The sequence below is a fragment of the Canis lupus genome, chromosome 9, assembly GCF_003254725.2.
Source record: "Canis lupus dingo isolate Sandy chromosome 9, ASM325472v2, whole genome shotgun sequence".
Lineage (NCBI taxonomy): Eukaryota > Metazoa > Chordata > Mammalia > Carnivora > Canidae > Canis > Canis lupus.
This window is the reverse complement of record NC_064251.1, coordinates 44,330,464-44,343,373: the sequence shown is the minus strand read 5'-3', so window position 1 is coordinate 44,343,373 and position 12,910 is coordinate 44,330,464. Positions and strand designations below refer to the sequence as shown.

Sequence of the window (12,910 nt, the reverse complement as noted above, 5' to 3'; positions counted from 1 at the left end):
CCCAGGCAGGGCCACTTCATAATGACCCCAGTCCTTCATCACTGCCTCCACAGACCAATTCCAGCTCCACAGCCCACCAGCAGCCTCTTGGGTCTCAGTGAGCCTCAGTTTTCCCATCTATAAGACAGGAACGATAACACTTACCTAGTTGGATGTTATGAAAAAAAGTCCCCAGTGTTCAGGCTTCTGCTAAACAGAGGCTAGAGGACTCCCCGACCCCCATCCACCCCCTACCCCCATCCAAATGGGGCGTTCAGGGTGGAGCACAGGACTCTCATCTCTACCCTTACCAAGCTGGGCCCTGGGGAGGAGAGGGCAGGGCAGGTGGCCTTCCCCTGGAGGCCTCGTCTGGGCCTGGTGGGGAGGGGCCTCCAATCCCTAGAGGGGCCATGGTGGGGGGTGGGGGAAGAGGAGAGGAGGGCCGCTCGGGCTGGGAGGCGGGAGCGGGAGAGAATCCACCGGGGAGGCATCCTGAATGGCTCATTAGTGCCGATGAAAGCCTTTTTTCATTTCGTCTAAATACTTTAAACAGGGCTCCCTCCGATGTCTATTTGCATAGCTTAAGAGCTAATGCGGGGGGAGGGCCTAGGCGGAGGCAGGGCCACGCCAGGGCGGGGGTGCTGCTGGGGAGCTCCGGGGCTCCGAGGAGGAGGGGATGGCGGGTGAGGGGAGGAGAGGGGGGTTTCCCGGACCCAGCCCTCTACTGGGAAGAAGCCCTGGGCCCTGCGTCCTTTCCGGAGGAGAGGAGAGAGGGGCAGCCAGGGGAGTGCATTCCTGCAGTCTGGCACCAGTCGGAGGGGACAGGTGGGGATTTGGGGGACCTGTCCACCTCCTCCAGGCAGACCTTGGAGGCAGCTGCCCTTTGCATGACTAGTGTAGTAATATCCTCATTTAACAGATGAGGATGCTGACATTCTCAGGGTCACACACACTGCCACCCACCAGGGAACATGTTCCCTCAGAGAGGAGAAGCCTGGTCCTGGCCCAGCCCCTCCCTACCTTAGGCTGACCTCAGTGTTGCCCTGCCAGGAGTGGGTGGGGGCTGCCTGGCCTCCACTCTGTGGCCTCTCCCTCAATGCTTCCCTCAAAACTAAAATTTAGAGCAGTAAGATTCTCTGAAAACCCATCCAATGTGCCCATTTTACAGCAGCGAACACAAAAACTCTGAGAGGCAATTTGCCTGGGCTCAAGTGAGATTTAAGAGGCAGAGCTAACACTTGAACCCAGGTATGTGGGACACAGTGCCCCTGTCCAGAGAAACCAGTGTTCTTGGTTTCTGGTTTGGGGTCCAGACTCAGATATGCTTTGGGCATGAGGTGGGTGCTCTCTAGGTCCCACCCAGAAGGCTTCCTGAAGGTCCAGAGCAGGTCAGGCTCAACTCAGGTTCCAGATGCCAGCTCTACTTCCAAATTGCATGAGACCTTGGACAAGTCCATTCTCTCTCTGAGCCTTAGTCTCCTTGGCTATCTAGAGAGTTCTTTACTGGATAGCTCCACTCTCCTGTGAGGCAGGCTAGTATCCTGGGAAGACTAAGGCTTTGACCCAGATGGGCATAAGTTCAAATCCCAGCTCCATCACTGTGTGACTGAGCGAGCCCTCACCCCAGTTCTCTAGGCTTTGGCTTCTTTGTAATTCCCATCTCTCAGAATTGTAGCATCAATTTAATAATACAAGATCTGGGAACAGCCTGACTCAGTGTCTGGCAAACAGTAGGTACCTGATGAGACTGAGCATGTGGGTCCCTGATACCCCTGTTCCCTATGCCCTGCATCACACACTCCCTTCTGTCAATCTCTGCACCTTTGAACTCAGCCCAGGCAGAGACCCTGAGAAACCTGGTGGTAGGGAGGGTAGGTCACGAGGCCTCAGGCTTCCATCAGAGTCATCCAGGAGATCTGGAGATGCCCTCTCCCAAGAAATGGCTTGTCTCCCGGAAATTGTCTTACCCTCTCTGACAGTGGGTAGCATCCTCTGGGACCAAGTGGCAGCTGATTACGGAATCAATTTGCTTGTTTGATATGCTGTCTCGATCCCATTTAACCAAGTGCTCAGTCCCCCCAGATAACACAATCAGTGCAATCGACAGTGACGGGAGGTGCCCATTAGCTCTGCTCCATTGCCCAGCACCTACCTGGCAGCCGGCGGGAGGAGCTGTGCCCACTATGGTCCCTTCCCGAGACAGAAGATCTCTTTGCCCTTCATCCCCCAGTGAAGAATCCCAGTTCCCTAGCCTGGAAGCCACGGGCCACATCTCTTATTGGGCAATCCAGGAAGGGGACTCAGTCTGTAGCCTATGTGATGAGAAAGGCTCTTCTTCCTTGTGCTATGCTAAAATCAGTTTCAGCTCACCTGGCAAAGACTGTGTGACATCTGGGAGGTGGGCAAAGAGAGTAGCCCTGTCCTGGCATGACATAGGCACTGCCTGGACCCTCCATTACTGACTCAAATGAAAGACACAGGGCACTGGCAGACCATCTGCTCCAGGGCGTATGGGCCTGGCTGGGCATCTAGTTTGGGCATTGTATCGTCAGTGACTGGCACAGAATGCCGAGGCACAGATGGGCTGCTTTAGTGGGCATCTCAGGAGATAAGGGTTTGTCCTGTTTTCTCAGGGCTTTGGGACACCAAGGCCCCTCTGACCCAGAGTAATGGAGAGCCAGCCCTCTTACCTGCACCCACTTCTCCTGTCCCATCTCTTCCCTCCTCCCATTTGTCTGACACATCAGAGTTGCTATGGGCTCCTGAACAGAATGTAGGCCATCTGCCACTTCCTCATGCCTGCCAATCCATGGGGTGGGTGTGAGCCTGTGGAATGACAGCCCCACCATCAGACATTCAGAGGAACCAACCTTCTTCTTGCAAACTGTTAACTCGCCCTGGCTGTGTTTCCTGTCAAGTGCTCATGCAGCCATTTTGAGAGCTGTTAGAATTAGAATATCCTCCCATCCTTCTCGAAGCTGGCAAAATTCTGTATGAGCTGAATCTGGAGCCAGAATTCATTGACCTTTTCCTGGCAGTTAAGGATCTGAAGAGCCTAGTGGGCCACAAGCAGAATATGCATCATCTGTCCAGCTATGGTGGTTAAAAAAGTCAAAATAATCAATAGCAAACAATTTGTATCTCAAACCAGCAAAAGCAATAAGTTTTATCTTCCACAGCCTATCTAATTGATTAGTAGTGGCTGCCTGGATAACTGTGTTGAGAAGGATTCTGAAGTCCCGTGTGGCTCAGCAAGAAATACCCAAAATTGATTAACAATGTCTGCCATGAGTTGAGCCTAACTAATCCCTGCTTTAGACCCTGCCCTAGATGGACCTTGGCTAGTATCACAAGAAAGATAATGGGAGGGAAACAAGAGAAAACTAATGGGAATTCAGAGAGATTGGATCAAATGAGGAAAAGAAATATCATCTCAGTTAATCCTAAAAAAGAAACCCCATTTTATAGATGAGTAGACTAAGTTTCAGAGTTTAGGTTATTTGCCTGAGGTCACACAGCCCCAGAGTGGAATGGATTTGGGATTTAAAGCCACACATGCTTTACTCTAGAGCTTGGCTCTTCCCCCTCTCTTTACATCACTGCTCTAAAAGGATTTAAAACAAAAACAAAAACAAAACAAAAACAAAACAAAAAAATGGATAAAAGAGATGATTTTCTGATAAGTGAGAGAAATGGGACATAATGGGACCCTAACAAAGATGTCATGTACCCATTGGGGAATCTAAAACAAAACCCCAAATATATGAAGCATTTCCTGAGACTTCACTGCAGCTTCACTGAGAACAGAAAATGAATTTGAATGCCCTATAACCTCAGGCAGGAAAGTCTCCATGGTGGGGGATGACATTCTTGCTAAGGGTCTTACCTCAGGTCTTCAAGTCACTGGTTGAAGCCAATTCCTGTTTCCTCACGTATAAAATAAGGCCCCAATTAGAAATGGCAAATATTTATTTCTCATGTCGGTCTAAGGTAACAAGCATGGCTGCCTGGAGTGTTGTGTTTAGAAGGACTCTGAGGCCAAATCTGTGAAAAGCAGGAAATAATGGAAAGATAAGTTAGTAGTGTCCACATCTGGTGCTGGAGCAGAAATGATCTCTCACATGATATCCCGAAAATATGTGATATCCTCTCATTTCCAGCTCTGAAGTTCTATAGCTCCTGATTCTCAACAGTGAGTACACTCCCAAGCCTCTCTGTCAACAGAGATAGATCTCCTACTATCTGGACTGGGTGTGATGCTGCTCACTGTAGGGCAGGGGGAGAATCTCTGATCATTCGTTATTATTTCAGGACTCTCCTCAGAGGCCCCAACCATGGGGGAAGGGCAGGCCCCAGGAATGGAAGAGACGGATGGGGAGCTGACAGTGGCCCCCACACCTGAGCAGCCAGAACGAGGTGTCCACTTCGTCACAACAGCCCCTACCCTGAAGCTGCTCAACCACCACCCACTGCTCGAGGAATTCCTACAAGAAGGGCTAGAGGGCAGCGAGGAGGGGCTGAGGCCAGCACTGCCCTTTCAGCCTGACCCACCTACACCACTCACCCCAAGTCCCCTTCCCCGCCTGGCCAACCAGGACAGCCGCCCTGTCTTCACCAGCCCCACACCAGCCATGGTAGCAGCACCCACTCAGCCCCAGTCCAGAGAAAGACCCTGGAGCCTAGAGTCAGAGCCCCGTGTGCTTCGTAGCACAGCTCCCTTACCTCCAGTGCCTACCCTGGGCCCAGGGGAAAGGCCCAGTACCACACTCCCTAGCAGAGCATGGACTCCAACCCAAGAGGGACCTGGAGATATGGGCAGGCCATGGGCTCCAGAGGTCAAGTCTCAGATCATGGGGCTTGGGATGGAGGGAACCATCACCACCTCTACAGCTTCGGGGGATGACGAGGAGACCACCACCACCATCATCACCACCACCATCACCACGGTCCAGCCACCAGGTCAGCTACTTGCTGGCTTGCAGATCTACAAATGGGGATGGGGAAACTGTGGGCCCCTAAAATCCTCTGTCCCTGTTACTGTGGACACCTGCCTTGCCTTTTGGCACCAAGGGCCAGCCTGCAGGAGGCATGGGATGGGAACCAGATAGCCTAGGTTAAAATCCTCATTGGAAGCAACTACAACAGACCCTAGAAATTTTGCTGAACCTCCCTGAGCCTCATCTGGAAAATGGTGATAAGACACACCTCATTGAGCCATTGTGAGGACTTAGATAAGATTACACATAGGTACTCGAGAAAAGGTGGTCCCCTTCTTTCAACAGGGAAGTAGACTCCCCAAGAGCTAGGCTTCACTACACATACACACACACACACGCATTCATGCACATGCACGCATACACGGGTCAGCGTTGGTTGAACCAACAGCACCAGAGCTAGGCTTAGCCTTGTCTTTCCTCCTGCCTCCCAGGCCCTTGTAGCTGGAATTTCTCTGGCCCAGAGGGCTCTCTGGACTCCCCCGTGGCCCCCAGCTCACCTACTGATGTCGGCCTGGACTGTTTCTACTACATTTCCGTCTACCCTGGCTACGGTGTAGAAATCAGGGTAAGTGACCTGGATCCCACGGGGACAAAGCTGGGGCTAATATGTTATTTTTCCAGAAGGATGCTGGCTACTGGGGGAGGTGGGGATGCTTAGGGGCATCAGTCGGCCTAGAACCAGGGCTGGACCTAAAACTTGACGAGCCTCTGCCGTCCATACCAGAGAGTGAAAAGCTACTGTTCCTATCCCTCCATGCTCTCAGCTGAGAGGGGCTGCAAGAGAGCCAGGCGAGCCCATGCTCTTTCCCAGGGGCTCCATCAGGAGCTCAGGAGAGCTTGAGGAGCGGCTCTACTCTTGGTTGAGTAGGGGAGTGGGGGAGTGTCTGAATTTATGTGGCTGATGAGTGAGAATGCAGGGCTGCGTGGTTGGGCCTGAAAAGGCCATGGGGCCTTGTTGGCTGACTTATCCACTCACTCATTCCTTCAGCAAATACTCCCCCGGGCCAGGCCTCATGCTGGCTCCTGGAGTGCAAAGGTGGGGAAGATAGACACGGTGCACCAGCAGAGAGAACTAGCTAGTGGGCAAGTCAGGCCCACAGCCCCAACCTCCTGCCCCTTGCCTCCCTGGGCCATCTCATCTCTCCCTTGGGATTAAGACTCTCTCTTAACCCTCAAACCTGAGCCTGTAGGTCCTCATGGATATAACATAGGCTCTTCCACCTTCGCATATCTCAAAGCCAACTCTCACCTTTTGTTCCCCCAAACCTGCTTGCCACACCACTCCTGACCTCAGAGATGGACCCTAACCCATCAGAGACATAGAGCAGGGCCACCACTGTGCAATGTGGATGGTGCCTGGAGCGTGCATGGTGAGGTCGACTTGGCCCTTCTTTCTCCCTCTTCTCTGCGTCCCGTCAGCTCATGCCTATGTTCTATCATGGCACTCCCCAAAACTCAGATCTCCCTGCTTCTCCCCTCCATCCCACAACCACCACATATTCCAGCCTCCATCATCCTTCCCCCAGTAATGCCGTGGTTGCCTCACTAGTCACCCCACTCATGCTTGCCCCCACTGCCCTCCACTGCAGTCACTTTGCTATTTTATTTTTTTAAAAGATTTTATTTATTTATTCACAAGAGACGCGCACAGAGAGAGAGGCAGAGACACAGAGGGAGAAGCAGACTGTATGCAGGGAGCCCAGCTTGATCTGGGGTTTCCAGGATCACACCCTGGGCTGAAGGTGGCGCTAAACCGTTGAGCCACATGGGCTGCCCTATTTTATTTTATTTTTAAAGATTTATTTATTTGAGAGAGAGAGAGAGCACAAGCCGGGCAGGGAGAGGATCAGACAGGAGAGAGACTCCACATGCAGACTCCCCGCTGAACGTGGAGCCCAATGCAGGCCTCCATTTCACGATCCCGAGATCACGACCTGAACCGAAATCAAGAGCTAGACGCTTAACCACCTGAGCCACCCAGGTGCCCCTTATTTTATTTTACTTAAGTAAGTTCTTACACTCAAGATGGGACTTGAACTCATGACCCAGGGATCAAGAGTCACACGTTCTACTGACTAAGCCAGCTGGGCACCCCTCCAATTGCAGTCATTTTTCCCATATGAAATCAATTCTTCCCTCCACACCTTCCCAGAGGCCTCTGAATCAAGGCCAGTCCCTCTAACCAGTGTCTAGCCACTCCCTTCCTTGTTGTCTATCCCCCTTCGCACTGAGAAGCTTGCAGCTAACTGGATGGGATGAGCCTGCCCTCCCCACAAACCCCAGTTGTGCATGCTCATCCCTCTGCCCAGAAGAGTCATCCTACTCTCCCTTCCCAGGACTCGCACTTGGTGTTACTTTCTCTGTGACTTCTCTTCTCATGCCTCGTCCTATGAGTCTGTTAATAGCTGGCCACATGCCCAGCTGGACTGTGAGCTCCTTGAGGGGTACCTTGGAGGACAGGACCCAGCATGGGGTCTCCATGGACTGGCTCCAGGGACAATGCACAAATGGATGGAGGAAGGAAGGAAGGAGGTTACAGTGGCCTGAGTCTGGAGACAGAATGGAGGTGAAGGAGGGAATTGGACAGGTGACTGAGGAGCACAGGGAAGGGGGCAGAGGAGGAGTCCAAGAAACAGGGCTGTGCTCCCTCCTCCCAGCTCTAGGCCTGCCCCCATCCATCCCAAAGCCCCTGGATCTGGGCCTGGAGCCAACTACACCTGTCCTGGGGATGTCAGGTCCAGGTCTCTGAGCCAAATCCAGAAGAGGGGGACCCTCTCCCACCACCGGTGGGCCCCTTCCCTTCTTTCTGTAACCATTTGCTCCTGCTCTGCCAAGCCTTGTGCCCCTCGCTCTGGGTAATTAGGAGCAGCCACCCCCCCCCCAGCCATTAGCACTCAGTGCCGCTTAATTAAGGTAATTAATGTAAAATCATCACCTAATGAGAGGCGGCACCGGCTGTGGTTCACTGGGTGGAAGGCGCCAGCTGCAGGTGTAGGGAAGGGGGTGGGAAGGGGCAGATGCCAGGTTGGGTGCCCTCCTGCAGGCCTGAGCTTGCTGCACCTGCCCCCCAAGCCTACCATTCCCACTGAGGCCCACTGGGCCAGGCTGAGCCCATTGCTGGCACTCCACAATGGGGCAAAGGGGCTGGCTCTGCCTGCCCCAGCCCTGGCCCCGGCCACAGGCCCCACTCTAGAGGCCCACCCCCCTCATCTAAGCCCTGTGACTGCTGTCTGGTGCTGCCACTTTTTTTTTTTCCATCAGAATGCCAAAGCTGTTACCAGGCAACCTTGAGATGAAGACCTGCCACAGCCCCAGATTGCTGTCTGGAAATGTGGCAAGCAGATGCTGGTGCCACCTTCTGCCTCTATGACCGTGGGGCAGAGTCCTTGGGGATTTTGTTGGCCCTGATAGCCTGAATTAGAGTCTGAGGCCATGGTGGGAAGGGCCTGGTGGAAAGGACAGAATTAGCCAGGGCCAAAGCAAGAGTTAAAAGTTTGTCTTCTTCCAGGGCCAGTTCCACAACCTCTGCTCCTAGCTGGGCCTCCAGGCCATACCACTCAGGTCACTTGGGGACCAGAAGAATTACCAATACTGCAGACCAATACCTATGGAGAGCTGGGTAAACTGAGGCCAGCAAGGAAAGGGAACTGCCTAAGGTCACTCCATTAACCACTAGCTACCGTTTTTTGATGAATGAATTTGTTCTGCAATTATAAATTGAACAATTCCAATGTGCCAGGCTCTGTGCTGGATGCTGGACACAGTTCCCAAGGGACACAGACGTTATAAGTCATGACTCCAGATTGCTCAGCACTGTTGGGATGGAGTGGGAAGCCCAGGGGACGGTAGGAATCCCAGGATGGGGCACACTTCACCAGCCTGGAGCGCCGGAGAAGGCCTTCCAAAGGCCATAATACCTGCTCTGAGGCCTGACAAATGAGAGGTCAGCAGACAGGCCTGGACTGGGAAGCAGGTGGCTATGGCAAACTGGCCATTGAAGTTTGCCAGGTAGTTTGGGACAGGTGCTTTTTACTGCACAAAAGTGGGAGGTGAGCTAAGGGCCTTCTGGATTGCACTCCTGCCAGAAGCTAGGACTGAAAGCTGTGCCCTTCTGCCCAGGCAGTGGGGGTTGGAATGGGCGAGGCAGCCAGAAGTTCTAGAAGGTGCCTAAGGCTCCTTCAGACTTTGGGAAAAACTTGTGGCTTCTCTCCATTGTGAGTAAGCCCCTACTTGCCCCTCCATGAATTCACAGGGATGGTTAGGGTAGGTAGAGGGATGGAATCCAGGCAGTGGGGATGGGAGAAACCATGGGAAGAGAGAAGCATGTGAAGGACCCACAGATCACATCCCTGATATCACACTGAGCCCCTGCCATGTGACCACAGCTCTGGCTGAAGTCTGGGGATCAAGTCTGGGGCTCAAGTCATGAGGATCAGATTCAGGGCTTCCAGAGCCCCTAACTCCTCAGCTCTCTGTGTCCTGGACTCCAGCCCCTCCTAACCTGCTTTATCCCCTGCCCCCACCTCCCTTCAGGCCTCAGAGGGCCTCAGAGGGTCTGGGCTGCCCACATGGAGGAAGCCAGCTCAGGCCCTCTGTAATCAGGGGAGGTTTGCCTGTTTTGATTGGGGTCGGGCACTGGGCTGTCTTAAGAGATCCAGAGAAGCCCCTTCAGGATGGGTGAGCACAAGCCCCCCAGCCCATGTGGGTCCCATCCCTTCTCCAGGCAGCTGGTCTCCCCTGAGAGTTCCAGGCCATTCTGGGCCTGGCATGTGCCTCTTATTGCACTTGGCATTCCAAGAACCTTCCCACTGCCAGTCTCCATCTTGGCTTGGCTGCTCTCTGTACCATCTGGAGCCTGGGCACAGCTGCCCATAGCCTCTCTCCTAGTACCTCAGGTGGCCTCATTGGAACACAGCTCTCTCATGCCAGGCCAACTGCCAGTCTGATAGCCAGAACCAGGACCAGGCCTCATGTGGACACCAATAGGGTGGTGGGTCAATGGGGTGAGTTTTCCGGGCAACCTCCTCTGTTCTGGCTCCTAGAAGGCTCATCTGAGAGGGATTATGGAGGTGCAGGCAGGTCTGCCCTGTGGATTTCAGCCCCTCTCCCCATCCTCAGAGCAGACTCTGCCCGTCTGATATGGACGGGCATCAGCTCAGATAAGAGCTCAGAGGCTGTCATGTGGGCCTCTGCAGCCCATCTCTCAGTGACCAGGCAAAGCCCCTAGCCTTCCCTGGAACTGTTTCCTTCTTTGTAAAAGGAGATGAACCATATGATGCCGAAAGGCCCTCCCAGCCAGTCCTTCTGATCCTGTGTCTTTCTTCTGGGTTCAGGAAGCCCCCTCATAGGCCAGACTGGGCAGGGCCCCTCAAGCTCTTGACCCTCCTTCCTGCTTCCTGGCAGCTGTAGGACCTGGGCCAGAAGGTGGCTCCCAGGTACAGTGCTTCCTAGGCAAAGCCCTGACACACCTGAGGTGGAGCTATCACTGCGGCAAAAGCCACGGTCTTACCAAGGTAGAGCCCAGATCTCCCCAAGAAAGGGGGAGAGGACTGCTAAGCTGTGCCTGTTCTGTGCTGAGCTCCTTATGGGTGGGATCTGACTTAATCCTCACAACCCTATCAACTGTCTATGACCATCTGTTTCACACACAAAACTAGGGTTCACAAAGGTCATGTGACTTTCCCAAGGACCTTTCAACCAGTCAGTGATGGAACTGGGTTTGATTGCAGGACTCAAGAGCCTCTGGTTTTCCCCTGGCCCAGGAGACTGGCCCAGGTATGGCAAATCCAAAGAGGGAGCTCAGTTGGGGATTGTTGGGGGGCTCTACCCCAATTCTTTTTCTCAGCTCAGCCCACCTTCTCCTTTAAGACACTCACCTGGAATTCTTCCAGTTTGGGGGCAGGACCTGGAATGCTACTGCTTGAAGACAAAGCACTAGACCAGGAATCTGGAGTCCAGAGTCCAGAATCTTGGCTTTGTTTTGCATTTACTGTGTGACCCAAAGAGGAACTCTCAACTTTTCTGATTACAAGGTTCCCTTATCTATAGAGTAGAAGTAAATATACTCTGCTCTGCCTCCCTTAGTGAGATTTTGTGAGATCTGAAAGGATAATGGGTGTGAAGGAGCTTTGGAAACTATAAAGGGTCTCATAGGAGAAGCTGTGATGATGCTACTGTTGGGAGTGGGGGAGCCCATGGAGGTAGGGGAGCACATGGATTTTATGGAGTGTGTGGATGAGGGAGCACATGGATGTGGGGGAGAAGGGCATGAGGGCACATGTGTGCCATGCCATGTGTTTGAGGGAACTATGTGCATGCAACCAGGCCTCTGTCAGACTATATACATGGATGCTGGCGACCAGGAGAATGTAGTGGTGCAGGGCTTGTGGCCATCTTCTGGGGGTGGGGCTCACACACCAGAGTCATCCTCGGGCTCATCTGCCTGTGCAGGGTTTTATTCAGGAGATTCTGATATCATCCTATTCACGAGTCACACTGTTAGGACATGTTCTGGAGACCCGACTGGCAGCTTCAGAATGGGGACAGACAGGCCAGTCAAGGCTAATGGTCTTGGGGCTGGCAGAGGGCAACCTAAATCCTCCTCACCTCCCATTCAGAAAGGAGTCGGCCCCCTCAAAGTGGCTGCATTTCCTTCCTTGAACTGAACTCATGGTCAGCTGGAAGCCGGACAGTGCTAGACAGCCCGGGGTCCTGTGGGATTTGTCTTCCCTCTGCTCTATCTACCCCCTACCTGGCCCCCAGCTCCCCTCCCCTTGTCACAGGCTTATGGGTGTGGGAAGACAGCCCTTGTGAGCAGAGCTGACATTTCAATCTGTCTCCCAAGCTCTTCAGATGCCTGCAAATTGCATCAAGACTTCATCACCCTCCTTGTCCAACACTCAGCCCTGTCTGGCCCCTGTCAGGCCTGGCCCTCAAACAAGTGACAAATTATATTGCAGCCACTGCAGCAGGCCGGCAAGTGGGTGCTTGAAACCCAAGGGACCAGAGCCAACAGACAGCCCCTAGGTGAGGACAGGGTGCCTTCTGGATGTGAGCCAGGCAGCCCAGACCCACTCCATCCCATGCTCTCATGGCAGCCCTCACTACCAGGCAGGCTGGAAGCCAGGCTAGCTTGAGGGGGCCATAAGCCTCAGCTCCCAGTTTTCTTAGCCTTACGGGCTCCTGGGGAAGGGAGGGGGAAGAATGGCTGGTGGAAACATAAATCTCAACATCTTCGAAAAAGCCTGGTCTGACCAAAATCTACCCTGCTGCTAAACCTGGTGGGCATGGGGTCCGGAAATAAACATGTCTGGACATCTGGACAGGCGACACCCCCATGAGGTTGGAAGAGAAGGAGTTGCCTTTGCCTCCAGCAAGGCAAGATTTCTGTTACTTTACACCTTAGTGATCTTTTTGCAAGTTCCTTAGCCTCTCTGAGCCTCTGTTTACTTATGGGGATTTTACCTGTACCTTATAGAAGTGTGGCGAGGAGGAAATAATGCCTGTAAACAGAACAGGGCTTGACACATTGTAGGTGCTCCATGAATGCTAATTGCTATTGCTGTGCTGGCACCACTGGTGGCACTGCTGGTGGCAGAGCAGCAGGGTCACGAGCTGGAAGCTGTAGGTCAGAGGATGTTTGTGGCAACTAGGAAAAATGCTAAGTTCATTTCTGCTTCTCTGCTTTTGCCTCCACAGCCATTTCCCTGCAGTGACATCCTCCCTCCCTCCTCCTCTTCCCAGACCAGGCCCCTGCAAGGCCCTTGCAGATCTACCAGCTCCACACTCTCCCTGAGCTTGCAACCCCTCCACTCCCTGCACAGAGGATTCCCGCTGCATGCATTCAGTGCCACTTAAGGCAGATTATATGCTGCCTGGCGTCTCTCGATAATTACAGATTCCACGTGTGTGAGTCTTGTTTGCCCAACTCTAGA

At 53.2% G+C, this 12,910-nt stretch overlaps 2 protein-coding genes across 9 annotated transcripts in view; one reads left to right on the top strand and one right to left on the bottom strand.

Moving 5' to 3' along the window:
- The window catches only part of PIPOX (pipecolic acid and sarcosine oxidase), a 96,402-nt gene that overhangs the window by 63,392 nt on the left and 20,100 nt on the right, over positions 1-12,910 (bottom strand). For all 3 annotated transcript variants that reach the window (XM_049114840.1, XM_049114841.1, XM_049114839.1), the window contains exon 2: positions 3,866-4,023. The gene's annotated coding sequence lies outside the window, so the exon portion shown is untranslated. The remainder of the gene's footprint in view (positions 1-3,865; positions 4,024-12,910) is intronic.
- Positions 1-12,910, top strand: part of SEZ6 (seizure related 6 homolog) — a 45,952-nt gene that overhangs the window by 17,019 nt on the left and 16,023 nt on the right. For all 6 annotated transcript variants that reach the window (XM_049114835.1, XM_025476344.3, XM_025476345.3 and 3 more), the window contains exons 2-3: positions 4,291-4,938; positions 5,408-5,541. In XM_049114835.1, the coding sequence (XP_048970792.1) occupies positions 4,291-4,938; positions 5,408-5,541 (782 nt within the window). The remainder of the gene's footprint in view (positions 1-4,290; positions 4,939-5,407; positions 5,542-12,910) is intronic.